This window comes from Haliotis rubra, unplaced genomic scaffold (assembly GCF_003918875.1).
Source record: "Haliotis rubra isolate DU_JTF1 unplaced genomic scaffold, ASM391887v1 Scf626, whole genome shotgun sequence".
Classification (NCBI taxonomy): Eukaryota; Metazoa; Mollusca; class Gastropoda; order Lepetellida; family Haliotidae; genus Haliotis; species Haliotis rubra.
In genome coordinates this window covers 34944-56701 of record NW_025767331.1, presented here as the reverse complement: position 1 = coordinate 56701, position 21758 = coordinate 34944, and the positions used below count along the sequence as shown (strand labels likewise).

At 39.5% G+C, this 21758-nt stretch overlaps 4 protein-coding genes across 5 annotated transcripts in view; 2 read left to right on the top strand and 2 right to left on the bottom strand.

The window, feature by feature from the left end:
* Positions 1 to 5816, bottom strand: part of LOC124256365 (protein O-mannosyl-transferase TMTC1-like) — a 62319-nt gene extending 56503 nt beyond the window's left edge. Inside the window, exon 1 of one of the 2 annotated variants that reach the window (XM_046690369.1) lies at positions 5402 to 5816. In XM_046690369.1, the coding sequence (XP_046546325.1) occupies positions 5402 to 5691 (290 nt within the window). In that variant the 5' untranslated portion in view covers positions 5692 to 5816. The remainder of the gene's footprint in view (positions 1 to 5401) is intronic. The other variant, XM_046690368.1, reaches the window with a different exon arrangement.
* A 45-nt stretch (positions 5817 to 5861) lies between these two features.
* On the top strand, positions 5862 to 14522 carry LOC124256366 (ankyrin repeat and protein kinase domain-containing protein 1-like). Its single transcript, XM_046690370.1, has 7 exons — positions 5862 to 5934; positions 7943 to 8067; positions 11465 to 11599; positions 12324 to 12376; positions 12666 to 12724; positions 13656 to 13781; positions 14146 to 14522. The coding sequence occupies exons 1-7, from the start codon at positions 5884 to 5886 to the stop codon at positions 14236 to 14238; spliced, it is 642 nt and encodes a 213-aa protein (XP_046546326.1). The 5' UTR covers positions 5862 to 5883; the 3' UTR covers positions 14239 to 14522.
* A 2624-nt stretch (positions 14523 to 17146) lies between these two features.
* On the bottom strand, positions 17147 to 20877 carry LOC124256367 (60S ribosomal protein L10a-like). The gene is made up of 5 exons (XM_046690371.1): positions 20772 to 20877; positions 19810 to 19962; positions 18824 to 18972; positions 18025 to 18197; positions 17147 to 17362 (listed from the first exon to the last, which is right to left on the bottom strand). Exons 1-5 carry the CDS (start codon positions 20774 to 20776, stop codon positions 17192 to 17194), a joined length of 651 nt encoding a protein of 216 aa, XP_046546327.1. The 5' UTR covers positions 20777 to 20877; the 3' UTR covers positions 17147 to 17191.
* LOC124256384 (ubiquitin carboxyl-terminal hydrolase 47-like) overlaps positions 20852 to 21758 on the top strand; it is a 31864-nt gene continuing 30957 nt past the window's right edge. Inside the window, 1 exon segment of the mRNA XM_046690388.1 lies at positions 20852 to 21042. Within this exon segment, the coding sequence (XP_046546344.1) occupies positions 20998 to 21042 (45 nt within the window). The 5' untranslated portion in view covers positions 20852 to 20997.

Sequence of the window (21758 nt, the reverse complement as noted above, 5' to 3'; positions counted from 1 at the left end):
CATAAACACCTGCATATATAAATTTTCCAATCTGAAGTCATCATAAAACCATCTCTAAAAAACAATTCTTTATCTTAATCTATTAAAACTTTGTGAATAGTTCACACAAGTAAACAAAACATGAATGACTTTCTCAACAATTAAAAAGTGTTCAAAATGGCGTGGAGATTAATACCTGGCTTCTTTCAGTAAAATGGATATAATGGATTACTGCCCAGACTTACACAATCAAAACAGCCGATTCATCAACTTCTTCATCTAAATCCACCAGTATTTGACATATATCAATACAGAATACTTGTTATGCAAATATCCCCTCACGCACAATTACTGTTCAAATGTTGCACTGAAAGATTGAGGGCATTTAATATAGGAAACATAAGAAAAGCCTTCACTAAGTTCATGAATAAAGATGGTTTTTGCTTATTCAGTTCCAAGTGCAAGTATCCACATCATATATTACACCTTGCACAGGAAATATTTGATGTAATCCCTTCTAACATGCCAAGTTTACAATGACATAGGGAAGTGAGGAGGTTCTGCTGACCAGCGTGTGGTGGACAAACAGATATCATTAGGAGGTCGTGTCACTTGCCAAAGAGCCGTGTCGAATTTTGTTTAGTTTGTGTCATATTTCATGAACGTCCCTTGTACACAGCGGTCAAGGTCCCACCTCACACTCAATTGTCATGCCAACCAGCCATCAAGTACAGGTTTATCAAAGATTCTTAACTCGATACCCTTGGCAGGAAAATTAGGAAACAATTGTTATTTAAAATTATCTTGAGCATTTAAAGCCTTTTCCTCTTGGTCCTGTTGTTACAGAATACAAGTCAATTTGCTATAGCTTCACATTAATTTATATATATCTCAACCAGACTATTTTTAACTGCAGTTTTGGGACCAATATTGGATTCTTAGCATGTTTATATATATCCCTTTAAAGATTCAAGTGATCATCTAACACCTCTACTGTCGTTGCTGTTGGTTTAACACTGCACCCAGCAGTATTCCGACTAACTAGTATATGGCGGACATCTCTACTGTTGTTGCTGTTGGTTTAACACTGCACTCAGCAGTATTCCGACTATATGGCGGACATCTCTACTGTCGTTGCTGTTGGTTTAACACTGCACTCAGCAGTATTCCGACTACTAGTATATGGCGGACATCTCTACTGACTGGACTGTAGTGATTGATGTAAAAACTTCTGAAACTTTCAATGGCTCCAACTTTCAGATGAAATATTTCAAAGACCAACAATACTTCAAACACATATTTGATGTTTTGATTTAGTAATTTATTATCACACATACATTTAGATTTTCTCACTTGAACAATAACTGTAGTTGTGATGTCGGCTAACTTAATTTCTGTTTAACAGAATAAACAAAATAGGTGTTGCGCTAATCCTTATGTAGGCAACCTGTAATTTATCACTTGCATTAAAGATGGCTCCCAGGTAACAAAGGCCAGCCAAAAACAAACCAGATTCATTCAACACCCAAAGGTTGACAAGTTTCCTATGAATAAAACTCTTGCAAACAATTTCAATACTGTCATTCAAATAACCAATTCAGGGGTGGAAATAACCCATTGCCCCAACGCCCGAGTCCAGTGTTTTTATCTGTCGGGCAAGCAAATTTGTATATCACACTGTACCGGTGTCCAGTTGATATTCCAATGTTAATTATGTTGTTTATTCAAAAAATCAACAAGAAAACGGCAGGTATAGTGGAAAAATTATCAGGGCAAGTGATTTTACATATGCCACTGTACCAGAGTACACTAGCAATTTTAAAGTTATTTCCACCCCTGCAATTAGGATAATATGATTTAAATATACTGCTGACTGCTTGGAAGTAGATACTGATGTTATCCATATCAGCGCTGACAAGTGAGGACCGTGATAACATCCAACACACCATGCCTACACAGTAACAAACTGGTAGGTCATTAAAGGGGTATTAACACCAGCCCCTGACAAACCATTGTACACTTGTTACAGAACCACACTGGAGGCCTTATTGGTTGCCCTGATTAACAACCAGCAGTAACTGGGGGTGATGGAGCTTGTTTGTGTGGGCCAATTAACTGGTATTATGTTGTGAAATTAGTGAGAGTGAGATTAGTTCTACACCACTTTCAGCAATATTCCACCACTATCACAGCAATATTCCACCACTATCACAGCAATATTCCACCACTATCACAGCAATATTCCACCACTATCACAGCAATATTCCACCACTATCACAGCAATATTCCACCACTATCACAGCAATATTCCACCACTATCACAGCAATATTCCACCACTATCACAGCAATATTCCACCACTATCACAGCAATATTCCACCACTATCACAGCAATATTCCACCACTATCACAGCAATATTCCACCACTATCACAGCAATATTCCACCACTATCACAGCAATATTCCACCACTATCACAGCAATATTCCACCACTATCACAGCAATATTCCACCACTATACCACAGCAATATTCCACCACTGTCACAGCAATATTCCACCACTATCACAGCAATATTCCACCACTATCACAGCAATATTCCACCACTATCACAGCAATATTCCACCACTATCACAGTAATATTCCACCACTATCACAGCAATATTCCACCACTATCACAGCAATATTCCACCACTATCACAGCAATATTCCACCACTATCACAGCAATATTCCACCACTATCACAGCAATATTCCACCACTATCACAGCAATATTCCACCACTATCTATCACCAACAGCAATATTCCACCACTATCACAGCAATATTCCACCACTATCACAGCAATATTCCACCTCTATCAAAGCAATATTCCACCACTATCACAGCAATATTCCACCACTATCACAGCAATATTCCACCACTATCACAGCAATATTCCACCACTATCACAGCAATATTCCACCACTATCACAGCAATATTCCACCACTATCACAGCAATATTCCACCACTATCACAGCAATATTCCACCACTATCATCACAGCAATATTCCACCACTATCACAGCAATATTCCACCACTATCACAGCAATATTCCACCACTATCACAGCAATATTCCAGCAATACTATCACAGCAATATTCCACCACTGTCACAGCATATTCCACCACTATCACAGCAATATTCCACCTCTATCAAAGCAATATTCCACCACTATCACAGCAATATTCCACCACTATCACAGTAATATTCCACCTCTATCAAAGCAATATTCCACCACTATCACAGTAATATTCCACCTCTATCAAAGCAATATTCCACCACTATCACAGCAATATTCCACCACTATCACAGCAATATTCCACCACTATCACAGCAATATTCCACCACTATCACAGCAATATTCCAGCAATACTATTCCACCACTGTCACAGCAATATTCCACCACTATCACAGCAATATTCCACCACTATCACAGCAATATTCCACCACTATCACAGCAATATTCCACCACTATCACAGCAATATTCCACCACTATCACAGCAATATTCCACCTCTATCACAGCAATATTCCACCACTATCACAGCAATATTCCACCACTATCACAGCAATATTCCACCACTATCACAGCAATATTCCAGCAATATCACAGCAATATTCCACCACTGTCACAGCATATTCCACCACTATCACAGCAATATTCCAGCAATACCACAGCAATATTCCACCACTATCACAGCAATATTCCACTATCACAGCAATATTCCACCACTATCACAGCAATATTCCACCACTATCACAGCAATATTCCACCACTATCACAGCAATATTCCACCACTATCACAGCAATATTCCACCACTATCACAGCAATATTCCACCACTATCACAGCAATATTCCACCACTATCACAGCAATATTCCACCACTATCACAGCAATATCATGGCAGGGGATATCTGAAATGAGCTTCACATATTGTACCCATGTCGGGAATCAAACCCGGGTCTTGGCATGACAAACGAAACACTGGAAGCCATTTTATACTAATTAATTATCTGATTCAGTTCATACTATTATTATCGCATGTTTAGGTAAGTTAAACTTATATTCTTTTCTTTTAATTCACTTTACATATTTCATCACTGACAATATTTTTCTGACTACATTTCATACTTTGATTGCACAGGAGGTAAGATCATCACCACAAATGTGTGTCACTCACATAGTTAAAACCCAAAATACAAGACACTCAACTGGTCTGGCTTCCCTTCAGTCTTAAACAAACTGGTATTACAAAGACAATGAAAGAATAAAGAAGTACTACAACTTGTTAAAAGCCACTTAAGGTAACGGAGAACACTGTGACTCATCACTGTTCAATCCCTATCACAGGACTTGGAAATTGTATGGCCTCTACCATTGATGCATTCACTACCCTGATGCTTGATTAGAAATACTTTCAGATTGAAAATTCACCCCGAGCTCTAGATAAGCTGCATATAAGCATCAGGTACACACAATTAATCAGTAACGATATTGTGCATAATCACCCAATATCAGGAGCCCTCTGTACAGATGGGATACACAGCGAAACACCTGTTACATAGACTCTTCAATTCCTGGGAATTTCAACAGTACTGAACCAAAACATCTAATAATGAATTACCTTGTCCTACAGGTTTTCAAAAAAATCAATATCGCTTCAACAACAGATGCATGCATAAAGTGGAGGAGTCTTACCAAGGACACAGATTAAAGCAAAATAATCAGCAGAAACCTTGGCCACTTGGATGTCCAGATGATTAAACTGTCTGTCTAGGTTTGGTTACAAGGAATGACTACACTGTCCTCATCCTATTATTGGCTATTTCAGTATTTCAATGCCTGATAAATGTTAAATGGCATTTGCTAAAGGTTCCAGCAAAAATTTGCCTAATCCTGCACATGCATATCCAGGTTTTCTGGGAAAATAATTTGGCCCAATACAAATTGCTTCGGATAGAAATCACTTTTGAAAAAACATATCAAATACTGTCAAAGCGGATGAAAGTGTGAAATAAATAACGTTTATGCAGAGTGTTTCTGCAACATGTGATGTTTACTAGCTTTTTTCTTGATTGACCGCTGTATTCTCTAAGTAACAATACTGTCATAAACTAAATCAGTTGAGACTCAGCACGTATGGGAGAGGTTCCATATATCACGATAATTGAACTGTCATTTGTGACTGATGCGGATTGGATATCCTACAGACGACAGACAATGCTTAACGTTTGTGTTTCGGATAGTGTTTAATTCTCCTTCTGTGGTATTTTCATCTCTGTCTGCCATTATCCTGCTATGAATCGCACAGCAGGATTCGTGTGCACACAGACTTCACAAAAGGTACCCATCGCTTCTCTATTACGCGCGCCGTTGACTTACCTGAATGTCAGTACTGTCAATGGCCTGTACGACTTATGGCTCGAGTTGTCCTGCATTGGTCTGCCCCAAAAATCATTGGTAAATATTTCCGTCCATTCTGACTGTCCATTAACATCAGGATTGTTTTTAATTGCATAGATATCATCATGCACGAAATCTCCATTCAAGCTATTAAGATAGCACCCGCCGGCGACGATCGCTGTCAAAACACACAGAAGAGCATCTATTTGCCCCGCCCATTTGGAAACTTTAACTCTCGGTTTCTTCACAATATTATTGTTGAACACCATGATTGTACATCAGGCGTGAAATCAGTGAGGTGGTTTCCTCTGTGAAATGCCTCTCCTACATCCAAGAGAAGATTGCACACCATGACATCAAACTCAGTTTATATACACGCTGCCCCCGGCGAGTTCATGTTTTTCAGCCGCGAGCACATGTTGGGTGTTGTCATTGGGTCACGTGACTTTTCGTCATACAAAATGGCGACGACCATGCAACTAGCTGGGGCCGTGGCTAGCGGTGATATTTCGGTAAATATTCAATGAAAACATGTATCCAACGAAATATTTTACTTGCAGAATTTACCTTATAGCTATATTTATTCGAAAAGGAGTCACAAAATAGCATGTAACATTTGGACAAGGCTCTATTTATTACTCGAAACTATAAACTGACTTTTGGTTTCCATGGGAATTACTATGCAACATATGACCTACCTCTATTTTTAGCATCGTATCGTGGTGTAGCTGTAAAGATCTTCTCAATTTCAAGACTGCCGCTAAGTCTGATTTGTTAACAAGCGGTGTATTTATCACTTCTTTTTTTTAACGATGGCAACAGTGTAGACAATAACACATCAACCCTGAGGGTGTCATCCCCCATTGATAAGCCAGATGTTACCGAGAGTCGCGATATAGGGGTAATACAGTCCAGACACGATCCTACGTTTTGACAGTAAGAAACCCATCCCATCTCTTGGCTATTCAGTCATACATCAAGACAATTCTAGTGGTACGCTGGATACCAAGGAAAGGGTTGGCACCCTTCTAAGTGCAACAGCAAACAAATTCTCCTCATTTTACGTCAAACAATTTGAATCTGATCAGTACATTATTCTTAATTAAATGCCGCCATATAGCTGGAATATTGCTGAGTGCGGCGTAGAACTAAACTCACTCACTCACTTAATCAAATTCAGAACAAATGAATATTAGTTTTTCCCCAAATGTGGACTCACTTGATTTTTGTGAATAAAGATTACGGGTCCACCTTTGAGGTCAGTAGTTGTAGTATGCTGAATGAGATTCTGGTGTGAACATCCTCTTTAATACTTCGGTGTAGTGATCATAGTCATTTTCTGTTGTGTTGGCCAACATTTGTCCTGTCATTTTCAGTGATTGAAACATGAGGGCCCACATTTCTATATCGCTGAGCTTTACTGGGCTGGCCTGGTGCTGTCATAATCAATTTCTAAATGTGGACCCACTTTTTTATTGCATTTGGAGACCAACATTTTCAAATTGTGAAGCTTCATTTGACAGCAGAGCTTTGCAAAAATAGTTACAGTGCAAACAATTTTCAAATCAAATTTGGAGAGGAAATAGCACTGTTTTTTTACAAATATAATACATCAATCTAATAATAAAAGTCAAGGGCCACATGAACAGGAAACTTGAATGAAACTTGGATATAAGGTGTGCCTATGACTGATGACACCTAACTTTTCCGAAACTTTTTCAGTAAAAAGAACAACTCATGAATATGAATGAGATAAGGACCGAGTTTTGTGATGTAACATTGTTAAAGTGACTAGTTTCTAAGCATTAATACAGCTTGCTTCATAATAACTAAATAGTTTAGTTCTGGTTTCAGTGTTTTGGAAGTAGTACACCAAGCGAGCAGTTTTCAAAGTTGGCCCTTTCTGCCACTATGATTAGGCAACCAGAGTTATCTCCCTTCTTGAAATCAGCCCCCGTGTTTGCCCTCAACCCAGAAAAGAAGCAAGCCAAAGGACCCAGAACCAATTAAAAGGTTCTGGCTCCTGATCAAAATGTGTAGACCCCATATTTTAGCTACAATATAAGTAATTCCCAGCAAACAAAAAAATGTGACAACTAACAAACTGAGTTAAAGAGTTTAATTTACTCAAGTGACTGACTAGTCTTCATTTACAACAAAATCAACATTCATGTCAAGATCCAAGTCTTCTGAAAAGTCTGAATCAGAATGTTCAGACAGGGATATGTCAGAGCAGTCAGAGTCATTGGGGATGAAAAAGCTGTCAGCCTTGCGGACCTGCAGAAAACAAAAGTTGTGGGTCCAAGGGTTTTCAGTCAGCTTCAGGCCTAAGGACCGATGTTAAATTCGAACGCTGAAATCAGCAGTGTTTCCGTTCTATTAAAAATACGAAACTTATTTACATGTGACAGATGCACACATCATGTTTTATTTGAATAGCTATATTTCTTTTGAGCCGCTGACAATAAGTAACCCATTGCAGCAGTTGTACCATGTGATGTTCTTTGTTCATATTTTCAGTCAGTTCATCAGTTACTTGTGCAAGGAGCCAATGTTAACGGCCTCTCGCCTGACGGCATGAGTCCCCTGGCTATTGCATCATTCTGGGGCTATGCAGACATAGTGGAGGAACTACTCAAAGCAGGGTGAGGAACAAATGTTTCCTGTTCTCATTTTGGAGTGAGTTTAGTTTTATGCCACTTTTAGCACTATTCAAGCAATATCGCAGTGGGGGACACCAGAAAAGGGGTTCACACATTGTACTCCTAAAGTATTTGAATCTTCGACCCCCTTCAAATTTTAACCTTTCTAGAAATCCCATCCAGGGCAATGTTGATTGCCTCTCTTTGCCTTAAAATATGAAAATATTCACCTACACACCATAATTTGATTCTAACAAATCTTTGTATCATGAATTAAAGACATTATTGCCATAGAATAGTAGTGCAAGATATTACACTATATTTTATGTAAATAAATCAAAGAATGTATAGATTAGATGCATTTATTTTCTACTGACAAGAAAATCAAGACTGACTCAATTTTGATTAGAAAGTTAGGTGGGTGAGGTTGTGAGGGAATCAAATAATGATTTATATGAAATATTGAGTGAGCTAGTATTAATCACAAGCCTTTCAAGACAAGACTCAGTCAGTCAGTCAGATACTATGATTCACAAGGTTTGACATATGAATAAACATGTCAGTGATAATCACAGTGTGGGACTTGGGCCAGGAGTCATGGACTGATAAGGTTTCATTTCAACTGATAATTTGAATCATGAACATGCAGTTGCTTCATAGGACATTCAGGTTGGTTGTCATCCAGAGACCCAGGCTATGAAAAGATACGTACACGGTGTAGACACTGCAGGTCATCCATGAGAACATGAACTACAGACTACCTTGAGTAGAAATATTATTGCTCAAATGTTAAACACCTGAAAACTGTTACCACTGAAAGTAAATGGAAATAACTGTATGTGTCTTCACAACTATAAGGTACTGGAGTACAAGTCATTATGTCAACTTGTACAGCGTTAAGGGAAAGAGAGCACCACTTCTCTGCCAGCTTACTGCTGTAAAAAATCACGTTATGTTTGTCTACACATTGTGAGACTGCAAATGATGTTTCATCTATTTTAACAGCTGACCAGTGACTCCCGAAGCAGTATGTGTACTGTAGTCTCTACAGAAAGTGAATCACGATTTGTCTCTGCTAATCGTTTTCTGGTCCATTTATCTACACACAAAGAAAAAAAATACATGTCATTTATTGGCATATATTTTCCTTTCTGAAGTAAAAAATGTTAAAATCTATGAGATCTTGAACTTTTGACACAGAACACTCAATAATTCTCATAAAAAGAGCACTAACAATTATGGAGAAATTTATTTGTTCACACTTCTGGTAGAAACGAACATGTTTTGATCACTGTTTGCATACTTTTCAAACTGATCGCTTAAGCATACAGGAGTTACTTCCCTTGTGTGGCAAACACGTGGGAAGTACTTGTCTGACAAGTGAAGAACAGTTCTATCGATTAGGCAGATTCATACACTCACATAAGTGTAAACAAACAAAACTAAATTAAGTTCATGTTCCGTAGTGATGTGTCAGTTTCATGTAGAGGTTTCTGTTTCAGTTTCAGACTGTTGATGTGTTAATAAGTTGTTGTGAAGTATGTTTCTTGAGAAGACAACACTTCTTTGATCTATGAACCTGACAGAATTGGCTCCAGTGTGACACCAGTTACTGTTGACCCAATACCATGATCATTGTGAAAACACTATTTAGTTACACTTATAAAACAAGCCACCAAACCTCCAATTAGGTATATTACGGTATGTTATACATTTATTGCAATAACAGTAACATGTCAGCTGATAAGTGCTGAGTTTTGAACATTGTGTATTGTAAATTAATGACAGTTATTTACATGTTTTAGCTCAAGTGGGCATTATGATTGTCAAGTTTTATGATATTCTCAACAGTATTAAAAAGATCTGTTTTGATCTAGCATGAATATTTAATGTAAGTTGAGAAAAAAAGATATTATAACTAGTCAATTATCATTCACTAAACTCCATTCACCAGGAGAAGGCTCATGGTGATATTTTACATTTCCCAAGTCAGTGGATTAGTGGGCACTCTATTTTCATTATCCACCCGTGAAGATCCGGGTTAGAATAATCTTCAGTAACCCATGCTTGTCGTAAGAGGTGACTAACAGGATCGGGTCGTCAGGCTTGCAGACATGTCATTGTAACCTAACTACAGGATTGGGTGGTCAGGCTCGCTGACATGTCATTGTAACCTAACTACAGGATCGGGTCGTCAGGCTCGCAGACATGTCATTGTAACCTAACTACAGGATTGGGTGGTCAGGCTCGCAGACATGTCATTGTAACCTAACTACAGGATCGGGTGGTCAGACTCGCAGACATGTCATTGTAACCTAACTACAGGATTGGGTGGTCAGGCTCGCAGACATGTCATTGTAACCTAACTACAGGATCGGGTCGTCAGGCTGGCAGACATGTCATTGTAACCTAACTACAGGATCGGGTGGTCAGACTCGCTGACATGTCATTGTAACCTAACTACAGGATCGGGTCGTCAGGCTCGCTGATATGTCATTGTAACCTAACTACAGGATTGGGTGGTCAGGCTCGCAGACATGTCACTGTAACCTAACTACAGGATCGGGTGGTCAGGCTCGCAGACATGTCATTGTAACCTAACTACAGGATCGGGTCGTCAGGCTCGCTGACATGTCATTGTAACCTAACTACAGGATTGGGTGGTCAGGCTGCAGACATGTCATTGTAACCTAACTACAGGATCGGGTCGTCAGGCTCGCTGACATGTCATTGTAACCTAACTACAGGATCGGGTGGTCAGGCTCGCAGACATGTCATTGTAACCTAACTACAGGATCGGGTGGTCAGGCTCGCTGACATGTCATTGTAACCTAACTACAGGATCGGGTGGTCAGGCTCGCAGACATGTCATTGTAACCTAACTACAGGATCGGGTGGTCAGGCTCGCAGACATGTCATTGTAACCTAACTACAGGATCGGGTGGTCAGGCTCGCAGACATGTCATTGTAACCTAACTACATAGATCCACGCTCATGTCATTGTAACCTAACTCACTGTTGATCACTGGATTGTCTAGTCCAGACTTAATTATTTACAGATCGCTACCATACAGCTGGAAGATTGCTGAGTGCAGTATAAAACTAAACACTTCCACTATTTTCATTATCAGCTCCCTTTGAAGTATACCACCTATGCACCCAGTGTTAGGCACTAGAAGGTAATGTTATATTATCTACATCTAATCCTCCTGGGTACCCATTTACAAATATATGACCAGCAGAAGCTGGAGTGACAAGAGATGAGACCAGATTCTGATCAGACATTTCTTCCGTTACTGTTTCAGATAACGTATGGGGAAATAAACAATGTTTTTATAGGCAGTGTAGTAGTTCATGCTAGAGTACACAGCTGGTAATTGAGTTTGTTTACAACCTTCAGAGCAGACATCAACATCCTCAACAGGGGAACACTATGGACACCCCTTCACTGTGCTTCATTCCAAGGTCATGGCAAGGTCATTCTGAAACTGATGCCATATGAACCTGATCTGTATACAACAGACAACCAGGGCAGGTGAGTTATCAGATCTGTATACAACGGACAACCAGGGGAGGGGAGTTATCAGATCTGTATACAAGGGACAACCAGGGGAGGGGAGTTATCAGATCTGTATACAACGGACAACCAGGGGAGGGGAGTTATCAGATCTGTATACAACGGACAACCAGGGCAGGTGCGTTATCAGATATGTATACAACAGACAACCAGGGCAGGTGCGTTATCAGATCTGTATACAACAGACAACCAGGGCAGGTGAGTTATCAGATCTGTATACAACAGACAACCAGGGCAGGTGAGTTATCAGATCTGTATACAACAGACAACCAGGGCAGGTGAGTTATCAGATCTGTATACAACGGACAACCAGGGCAGGTGAGTTATCAGATCTGTATACAACAGACAACCAGGGCAGGTGAGTTATCAGATCTGTATACAACGGACAACCAGGGCAGGTGAGTTATCAGATCTGTATACAACAGACAACCAGGGCAGTTGAGTTATCAGATCTGTATACAACGGACAACCAGGGCAGGTGAGTTATCAGATCTGTATACAACGGACAACCAGGGCAGGTGAGTTATCAGGCAGTTTGTGGAAAGTGAACACCAAACTAGCCCTGATCTGATGACAGTGAGATCTTGTGGGTACAGAGCTCCAACCATAATAGTGTTACGCTGAAAAAGATCTGATCACATTGAGATAATTCAAACTGATAGTTTTGCCTTTCTCCTTACAGAACTGCAATAGACTTTGCATCAGCACTAGATTCCATATGGCCGTTCTTTGCTGGTAAGTTCATACTGCATCACGCGACAGTCTGGTGATGGGGATGTTCTGACACATAGATAAAATGTTTAGGCAAGCAGTATTTGCTGGGCTCCAGTATTCAAACCCTAAACAACAGGTCTTTGCGCATCTCAAAAACTTTCTATAAAATTGTTTTGGCAGGTTTGATAACTGTCCAGTTTACCCCAGTAGTTAATCATAGCCAATCTGATTTAGGCGTAGATCCTGCTAGCACTGGCTCATGTTACCACAGTGGTGGGTGAGGGTTGCATTTATTTGTTTTCTGTTTCAGCTGCTGGGTGTAAGAGAACACCGAAGTCAGACCTGATTAGAATGGATGTCATCAAGAAGGTTAGACATGTTGCCCAAATCGTGACAGTTCCTCTATATGCAGACGTTAAAACAGCTATAACTGTGGTACCCAGAGAATTCAGCGATTCATGAAACACATTCTGCTAGATTTCCTAATATAATCCCAGGAACTACTGGGCTTACAGTGGATATTTTACTGGTGCTTTATCTTTTGGCACTGCATGACGTTCGCAAGGAGTTGCCTAAACCATTGTTTACAAACAATAGCTATGTTATCAATGAAAGTTTCATGGGTTATGTCCATCCAACAAACCAATCTATCAAAGCCTTGGTGAGGTGAGGTGAAATTGGGTTTAACGTCGTGCTTGAGAATATTTCGCTCATATGACGACGTGCATGCGTGTGTATGTGTCGCTGCTTATACTAGCCCAGACTGAAGCTGGTTTTATAGTGCTAGCCCACTGAGATACCATGCCGCAGTGAAGCATGAATACCCCACTCAGACACATTATACTGACTCCGAGCCGACCAGTCCTTGTACCCTTTAATGCCGAGCGCCAGGCAGGGTCCAACAAGTACCATATTTTAACGTCTTTTGGTATGACGCGGTCGGGGATCAAACCCACGACCTTCCCCTCTCCGGGCGGACACTCTAACCACTACACCACAGAGGCGGTCCTATCAAAGCCTTGAAAATCAAGAGATAGAAGTGGTCTTCAGCAACCCATGTTTGTCATAAGAGGTTGTCTTGTCATTAACTAGCTTGCTGACTTGATTGACATGTCATTGTATCCCAATCCCAATGGATCGATGCTCATGCTGTTCATCACTGGATTGTCTGGTCCTGATTATTTACAGAACGCTGCTATATAGCAGGAATATTGCTGACTGTGGCGCTAAACAACAAACCAACCAAAGCCTTGATGAATATAATCCAAGAATATGAAGATGTTGTCTTATTCCGTCACAGGTGTCCCCAGTAGAAAGTGGTTTCCCAGCAACAGACTACATCCGGTTCCAGTCCTCTCGACCAGGATCTGCCTATGTCATGAACTCTCAACCCTTGGCCAACACACACTATACAGATAGGAAAATGGTGAGCTGCTACAAAATTTAAGACAGAATACTTTTATGGATCACAAGTTCTGTTTCCTTTGCAATGTGTTGGTGCCACGTCTTCTTCAGGTATTTGTAGGGACTAGTAGCACTGGTCTGTTGTTTACGAAACACAAATTCCTAAAATATACATTATTATAAATGTGTATTTATATATCCATCCCATCTACTTGCATGCTCAAAGCGCTTTGTTTTTCCCTTGGATGTGAATCTCAATGGCACATCACATTTTTCAATCTCAACTCCCTGGGGAGCTGTAGGCACACCAAGTTAATAAGCCTGGGATAAAGGGCCATTGTCTGCGGCCAGTGTGTTGTGGTAATACTAGAGTCTCTGTATTTCAGGTATATGCATCAGTGACTGGGGACGTACTTGCTGCGACACCTGATGATGCATTGCGGGACAGGCGAATACAGGGGTCAGTGTGGAACAACTGACACTCGGCAGAATCCAACCCAAATTTCACACCCGAATATTAGTGATCCCTTAAAACTCAATTTGGCCAGACTGCATTAAGAAGTCACGTTGACAGTGCCAGATGTGGGGCATTTGCAATCAGAAAAATGTCAATACCTCAGATGTGAGAAATCAGTTTAACATTACTATCAGAATACCAGACAGCATTTACAGACAGTATTATGTTTTCATGTTTTCAGAGTGTTATTTACAACTTTTTTATGTATTATTTTCTGAAGTATCAATATATTCCATCAGTGATGAATGATTTAAGTTGTCTTTTCTTGGAGTGAAGAATCTTTACTCTTGTGATTGTATAGTCTAACAAAACAAATTTGATAATGGTTTTACCCTTCCTTCCATATATCTTGCCACTTGTGATCTATTTTGACGTTCACAATTCTAGTCCTAAATCTTAACTTTGATCTTCAAATACAGTCAAATCCCGATGAGTCGAATGCCGAATATTATGAGTCCTGTCGGGTCCGAATGCCATCATTTGATTTCCTGTTACACTCTAATTCGTCTCATCACACGATATTTCGATATTATGCATAACTGAGAAGTTGATTGGTGTAGCAAACTGATCCACCTGTCGCCATTGACAGAAGTGAAGTCCGGAAATCACTGTCTGTGCTAATCCTGGATGATCCCCTATTAGTGATAGGGAAATCATGTTATAGTTGGACTGGGTTCATTCTCATCATTTGATTTGGGATTAGTTGACCGGGTGTTTACACTCTGAAATTTGGTCCTGCACTAATTAGCTGATTTGCTATGAACAAACTAATTAAATTGTGTCATTATGCTATTTGTGTTTTTTATGACACTTTTCGAGAGGTTCTTTAAGGTCAATGGCTATTTGTCCAGTCCCAGGACATTTCCAAACAGCAGGAACATCTGTCCATTGTATGCCATGATTAACACCAAAGATAATATTCTCGTCCTACAGAGACCAGCATAACCATCAGAATGAGAAGGCCAATCTTAAGGACCTTGTCGAAAAGATTTTCCATCTCTTTATCAGGAGGAGTTATCAGGTAAATATTAACATAAATGCTTGCAAACTATTAAATACTAAAATACTACAACAGATCCAGGTCTGAGAGTGATGAATCAAAAAGAAGTGCCCATCTTTGCAGTGTACGTCCTGCTCTATACACCTTAGATCAGCAATAGATCTTCCCGATGCATATGACAACTTCCTGGTTTTCGAGTTCCTGACCTTGGGCAGAGAACCTGCGACTAGTGATTTTTTGACAAGTGCCCTGGTGTGTTCACACTGCATCAAAATAAGATGTTTGGTGTATGGTCTGCTCCCAGATAAAAGCAGACATATGAACGCGTTTCTTTGAAAATGTGAAGAATGTAGCGGCCTCTAAGAACATTGTATTGGATCCAGTGAGTGTGACCATGGCAGGACCATGTGGAACCACTTCGCCACCGAAGGCCCCCGCACTACTAATCATGTTGAGGGCTGGCTAGGAAGCTTTCCTGTTTAGAAATCCCAATATCTTCAAGATTATTGAATTCTTGAAAAAGAACAATCTTACGCATCATGTATGCAATTAAGAGGAGGTGCCAAACCTCCTCGAAGAAAAAAATATGTCAATTTAACAAACAGATTATGTAACATCAAACAGCAATTCTTGGCTGGCCATATGGATGTATATGCATATTGGGATGCAGTATCCCATTTAACAGGCTATTGAGATCATAGATATTGAATGTATTGTTAATTTTGATATTGTATGTATTGTTGAAATAAAAAAATGTAGAAAGACTTTTTTTACTACCATTCAAGGGGATCTTATTTCACAGGGAACAAAATTTCAGGGACATCTATTGTCCTATTTGTCCACCTAGAACAATAGGTGGTGGATAAACGAGAAGACCCCTAGGACTGGATCATCTTTTTTTCTACCCTCATAGACATACCTATTTCTCGAATACATCGATAAGTCGAATTTATTACTTGGTCCCCAGCGATTCGACTGATCGGGATTTGACTGTACTTGTTGAGCTGCTGGCTTCGATTTGTCTGGTATCATTTACAAAGGTTAAAATAAGTGATTGCAGGAACCAGAAAAGAGAAGCATCATTACTATCATCAAATGACCTAAATAGCTCCCTTTACAGGATTCAGAAAATACTCCTTACACTTCTATGTTCTCATATTTAAACGTTCATGGATTGTAGAAACAAAAGCTGGCAATGAAGCAACAGCCACGCTACATAACAACCTAAACGATGACATACATGCACCAACATCACCTGGTAGGATTAGTGATGACACATGAAGACAACACGAGTGCCAAAGGCTTTTGGAAGTCCATCTTGTCCCATAGTAAGAAAGAACTGAGTGTCCTCAAATGTTTTGAAGTAGCAGCAGTTCATAAGCTCTGGGTACATGTATTCCTAGTTCTTGTTTGCAGAACATGCAGTTGAAATCAGCACAAATAACATTCCTTTTTCTGGGAATGAAACAACTGTACAATATGCAACAATTTAGCAAGAATCTGTTACTGTCATGACAATATTTGTGGGCAAGTCAGTGGCTTCGAACCCACACTCAGAGCCAGTCATCAATCACCAACTCAAAACAGTATTACAGATGTAGCTCAGCTGGTCAGCTAATTGTTTTGAGGAAAGTTGAAATATCCAAGGCCAGCATCTTTTACCACTTGTGACACTCACCTGCACAGGTGTGTTGACAAAATTAAAACTATCCTGGCAAAAGAGGATTCAACCAACAACCATTTGGTTCTATCATGCCCACAGGAGAACTCTGCATCGCTCATTGCAGCTCCAAAACAAACATGGCCACCCACAGTTCCTTCTTTAATCGGTCAATTCTATTGTAATCTTGTCAAAAAGAAAAGCAAACAGTTTTCCCCTCTCAGCGACTTTATTAAAATAAAGTCAAGTACATGTTTAGTAGATTCTGAATGAGGGACCCATGGTGCTCTTGATGTAGAGAGCTCGGACGTTCTGCCAGTTCTTCTTGAGGAGGGACACCAGGAAGTTTACAGCCAAGTTGATGTTGGTGTACAACTCTTCTTCTGACATGTTGATGTGGCCAATACACACGGACAAACATAGAACCTGGGCAAAGAGGAGAAAACTTTCATAGTTTGAAACACCAGACATGAATAATCAACTCGAAATGCTATTTCTATTTCTCGTTCAGACACTTTTGTGAAACATCCTGGTCAACACACCAAAATACATTTCTGATAACTGTCTACCCTCATACTTATAGGGTTGACGGAATCAAAAGCAATCTATTCATGTCATCGCTTTATAAAGCATTCATTTTCATTTCCAAGTAACCTCAGAAACAAAAGTTCCCCACATGTAAAGTAAGGTAATACATGCACAAAATGTTCACATCATTGGTGACAGGAAATGAAAAGAAATATTACCACATACTGGACAAAAAATTCTCAGCATACGATCTGGTTAACTACTTGTTAAATTATGGCAGCATATTTACACACCATTCATTCCAACCAAGTGAATAAGTGAAGCTGATCACTATGTACAGTACTCCAGTTACACCCAGACATGTCATATTAACATGGAGGGCAGTCTGTAGTGCTACAGGCATCAAACATTTGCCCCTTTGATGAAATCAATGCTGACAACTCAGAACCAAATGGGATTTGAACCGGTCATTTGTTTCTGACATGCCCAAGGGATGCAACCATTTCAGCAAATTTTATATGTCTCCTTGCCACAATAACCTAATGCAATGGATAGGCTACCTTCTTCATCTGGAACTTGATAGTGGAGCGGACTTCGTCCAGTTTGGAGGGGATGGACTCCTGGTGAGTGAGAGCCGAGGGGAACTTGCCAGCCTTGTTCAGACCTGGTCCCAAGATCCTGGGGATCTGCTTGATCAGAGACTCTGAGGCCAGGAAAGCATCATACTTCTTTGCTGAAACATTCAAATCAGGATATAAGAGGACAGCTCAGTATGTGTCTTGTGTGTTTTGGATACATCAAACATTATGGAGGTTAGTGACTTGGCAATACAATCCTTTCAGATTAATCTCAAATAAAATTATTTACTATGGACACTATTGGTATGGAGCAACCGCAGTATCTACATGCGGTCCTTGGTTTGCTCCCTTTTGTTTGAATCTAGTGAGACCTCGAATCACTTTACTATGTAAATGCAACAATCAGTCCCCTGACTTCTGCATAAATACTTGCAATACAATACAGCATATTTCAATACGTGAATCTATTGTTGGGTTATCGAGGAACACCAGTTTCGCAAGTCAAGTTAAAACCTTGCAACCATTAAACCTCTCTAACATGTTACATACAGTTTACCTATTGCTGTGGGAGGCAATGGTGTGCACTTGGCACAGAATTGTTCTTTATCCAACAGGTCCAGACAGGATATTTTTAAAAATATAAACCATTTATGTTACTTATAAATACATTAAATTCACATACATCCTGATGGTCGATGTCAAACTTTAACTTTTCAATTAATGACATCCCCACATATTTTAGCTCAGTGTCAAAATCTGCCATGATTGATGGATCACCTACCCAATTTTTTGACAAGTTTCTTGTCCTTGTTCAGCTTCTTCAGCTGGTCTGAGTCCATGCAAGGTACATCATTTGCCTTTGCTTGATCAACATGGACCTGGTCACCAAGAATGCAGACCTTCATCTTGGGACGGGGCACATGACGGAGCCTTCACATAGAAAGAGTAGCCATGAAGTTGAACATCAGTAGACAAAGGGAATATATTTAACTTGATTAACACGTGAAACATTCATCAGTCGTTTATTCATACCAGGACAAACACTAGATACGTAAACAAAGCACCAACATGGACCCACATTTGTCAATGCATACTGTTTGGTGTAGTTTTTTCAGCATTTAATATTATTAGCAAGCATGGTTTGCACTTAAAGAGTTATGTTTTCTTCAGCAAGGCCCAGATTGTAGTAAACACTGAATTTAAAACACAGAAAGATAGGTTTTCTTACAAAATTAACAACCCAGTACTCTAATTCTTAATTTTTTTCAAGATTTGACTGGACACTTAATAGAACCTTGCTTTGGTCAAAAGTATGCCAATAATGAAATCATACATAACGAGGCTCTACCTGCATGGTTGACCAAGGAACAGGCACACAAGTGAAGCTAAGGACAATGATTGGTCGGCATCAGAGGCAAGCTCTGGAGCCTACCCAGTTATTTAAAGACCCTGGGTGGAGGTCCCGTTGGGTGGTGTACCCAACTACCCAGCAGTAACATCTGGCTCTTACATCTAAAGCAAGATTTGTAATGGTTAATTCCCATTTAGAGCTATCAATCAACCAATGGTAATTCTGAAATAGATTTAAGTTACAAAAGACATACCAAAACAGGGTTAATGTTACGTAGCTTTCGTTGTAATGGAAAATTATCACTATTTTGAAATTCTTTGCAGAATAACCCATCTAAGATGCAGCCATTATCAATGATTCTATCAAGAGCCAGATATCAAAAGTGGGTCAAGGCAAACATGTTGCCCAAAGCATACTTGATGGTTCCAGAAAAACGCTTATCCTTTTGGGGATCATAATTCTTCAAGGAAATCTGAAGTTCCACAGATTCCAGAAACTTGCGTTTCTTGCTTGTCGACTTCTGGATCACAGTGCTAATGGACTCGCGCAAGTTGTCTCTGTTGATTTTACTGCAAAAAACCAAACAATATAATATAGATACTGTAACAAAAACATGCTTACTATAAGTATGATACGAAGGATGAATGTAAGAAGTTAATTAAATAAGCTACAAATGGCAATGAATCGAGTGGGATCACTCATTATACTGTTTCCGAAAGTAAGGAAAGTCAAGAGATTTGAGGAATGTCGGTATCGTGTGGGCAAGACTTCCGTCGGTATCCCCCCTAAATTTTAACGATGGGGAAAAAATTCTTTAAGTGGCATTTTTAGAAGTCTTTCAGTATGATGAGATACAATTAAAGAAACATGTCAAAACTGATCCTTATCAGATGAGGAATATAAATTCAGGTGATATGATTTTACTAGAATGAAAATTAAGGGGGGATACGGACGGAAGTCTTTCCACACATTTTACTATTAGGATACTAGCAACAACATTTTCTGGTATTGTGCAACTGTTGGTTCGGCATGACGTTTTCCAAACTATCTAGATTTACATATACACAATGTGCACAGAATTAAGAGTACAACTTCATATTACACGTACCCTCGTTGTCAATGTATATAATCAGAAAGTAACGCCTGTGAAACTAAGCATTGAATGCGTGTAAATCGTGGCTCTCATACATTTCACAATCAGCGCAAAAATGCTGTAACTTAAAGTGGAAAAAGTATATATCACAAATATATCTGACATATATATATGTGTGTAGTCCGAATATCCTTATCATTTGGAACAATATATCTTAAAGTCTAGTTAGTAAGACGTCAGAATACTTAGGATGTTAGCAGATTTGTAACAGCCTCTTGCACCCACCTCATCTTGACGGAATCCACGCGATGAAAGAGGGAAGGTGAAGGACGTTATCGATGTCGAAACTTCCGGTTGTGACTTTGCGAGAGTTCTATCGGCCATAGTGTTCTGTGTAATGCACTGTTTCGAAACTGTACGCTAAAAGATCAACATAAAATGAGTGCTTATGGGTCTGTGGGATAAGTTAAAGATTTGGTTAATCATGTTTCAGAAGTAGGTCTTACGAGAAATGGTAACTGGTGAAAACGACCTGACTCAAATTGTGCCAATGGAGGTAAGTCTATTTGGTGTTCAGTTCACGAAAAACAAAATATCACACTTTAAGTGCAAGTGATCATTTCTGTCATGTTATACCCTTGACAATATGTTTCGAGAATATCGGTGGGTGTAGTCATATTTGAGTAGTTCCGGAAATGCTTTCGGTGACCCAGTTTGCTCTACCTCAGACAGATAGTCATCGTGTTTTTTATGTTTTCAAAGGGGAAGTTGAAGATTGCACCTCACTGCAGTAATCAGACTCAGAATATTTATAGATCCAGCGTCATCTGTATTTATTACAACTTTTTCTTTCATATGCGTTCAGTATGTATTGGTATTGGAACACTTCATTAAACATGTAGGTAATTAATTGTAAGATGTGGTCGGTCATGGTAAATTGGTAATAACATCATAGAATTATTAAGGGGCAGTAAGTTTACACTTTGAAGTGATGTTTGCAAACCAAAGTCAATAACCTCAAAGTCTTACTCTACCAGAAAAGTTTCTGCTCTAGTGACCACATTTGTGTCACAATATCACTAGCGTTCACCTGTTTGTAAACAGATCCACTTGGCCTAAAAACAACAACAGACAGGCGTAATGGAAGCCTTCCATCGGACTTTACACATTGTTTTGTATATATATATATAACAACTGCGACAGTGAGGTGCAAGACAATTTAGTTTTACTCGTCAAATGACAGTATAGTGAATTCTTTATATGGCAGCGTTC

What these genes read in the sequence shown, in the direction of transcription:
- LOC124256367 (XM_046690371.1), bottom strand. An exon ending in CGTTTTTCTGGAACCATCAA is followed by an intron (nt 18,973 to 19,809) that starts GTATGCTTTGGG and finishes TTCTATGTGAAG; the next exon opens with GCTCCGTCATGTGCCCCGTC. An exon ending in TCAAGTTCCAGATGAAGAAG is followed by an intron (nt 17,363 to 18,024) that starts GTAGCCTATCCA and finishes CTCTTTGCCCAG; the next exon opens with GTTCTATGTTTGTCCGTGTG.
- LOC124256366 (XM_046690370.1), top strand. Translation starts at nt 5,884, where the DNA reads ATGGCGACGACCATGCAACTAGCTGGGGCCGTGGCTAGCGGTGATATT. An exon ending in GAATGGATGTCATCAAGAAG is followed by an intron (nt 12,725 to 13,655) that starts GTTAGACATGTT and finishes ATTCCGTCACAG; the next exon opens with GTGTCCCCAGTAGAAAGTGG. An exon ending in ACTATACAGATAGGAAAATG is followed by an intron (nt 13,782 to 14,145) that starts GTGAGCTGCTAC and finishes TCTGTATTTCAG; the next exon opens with GTATATGCATCAGTGACTGG.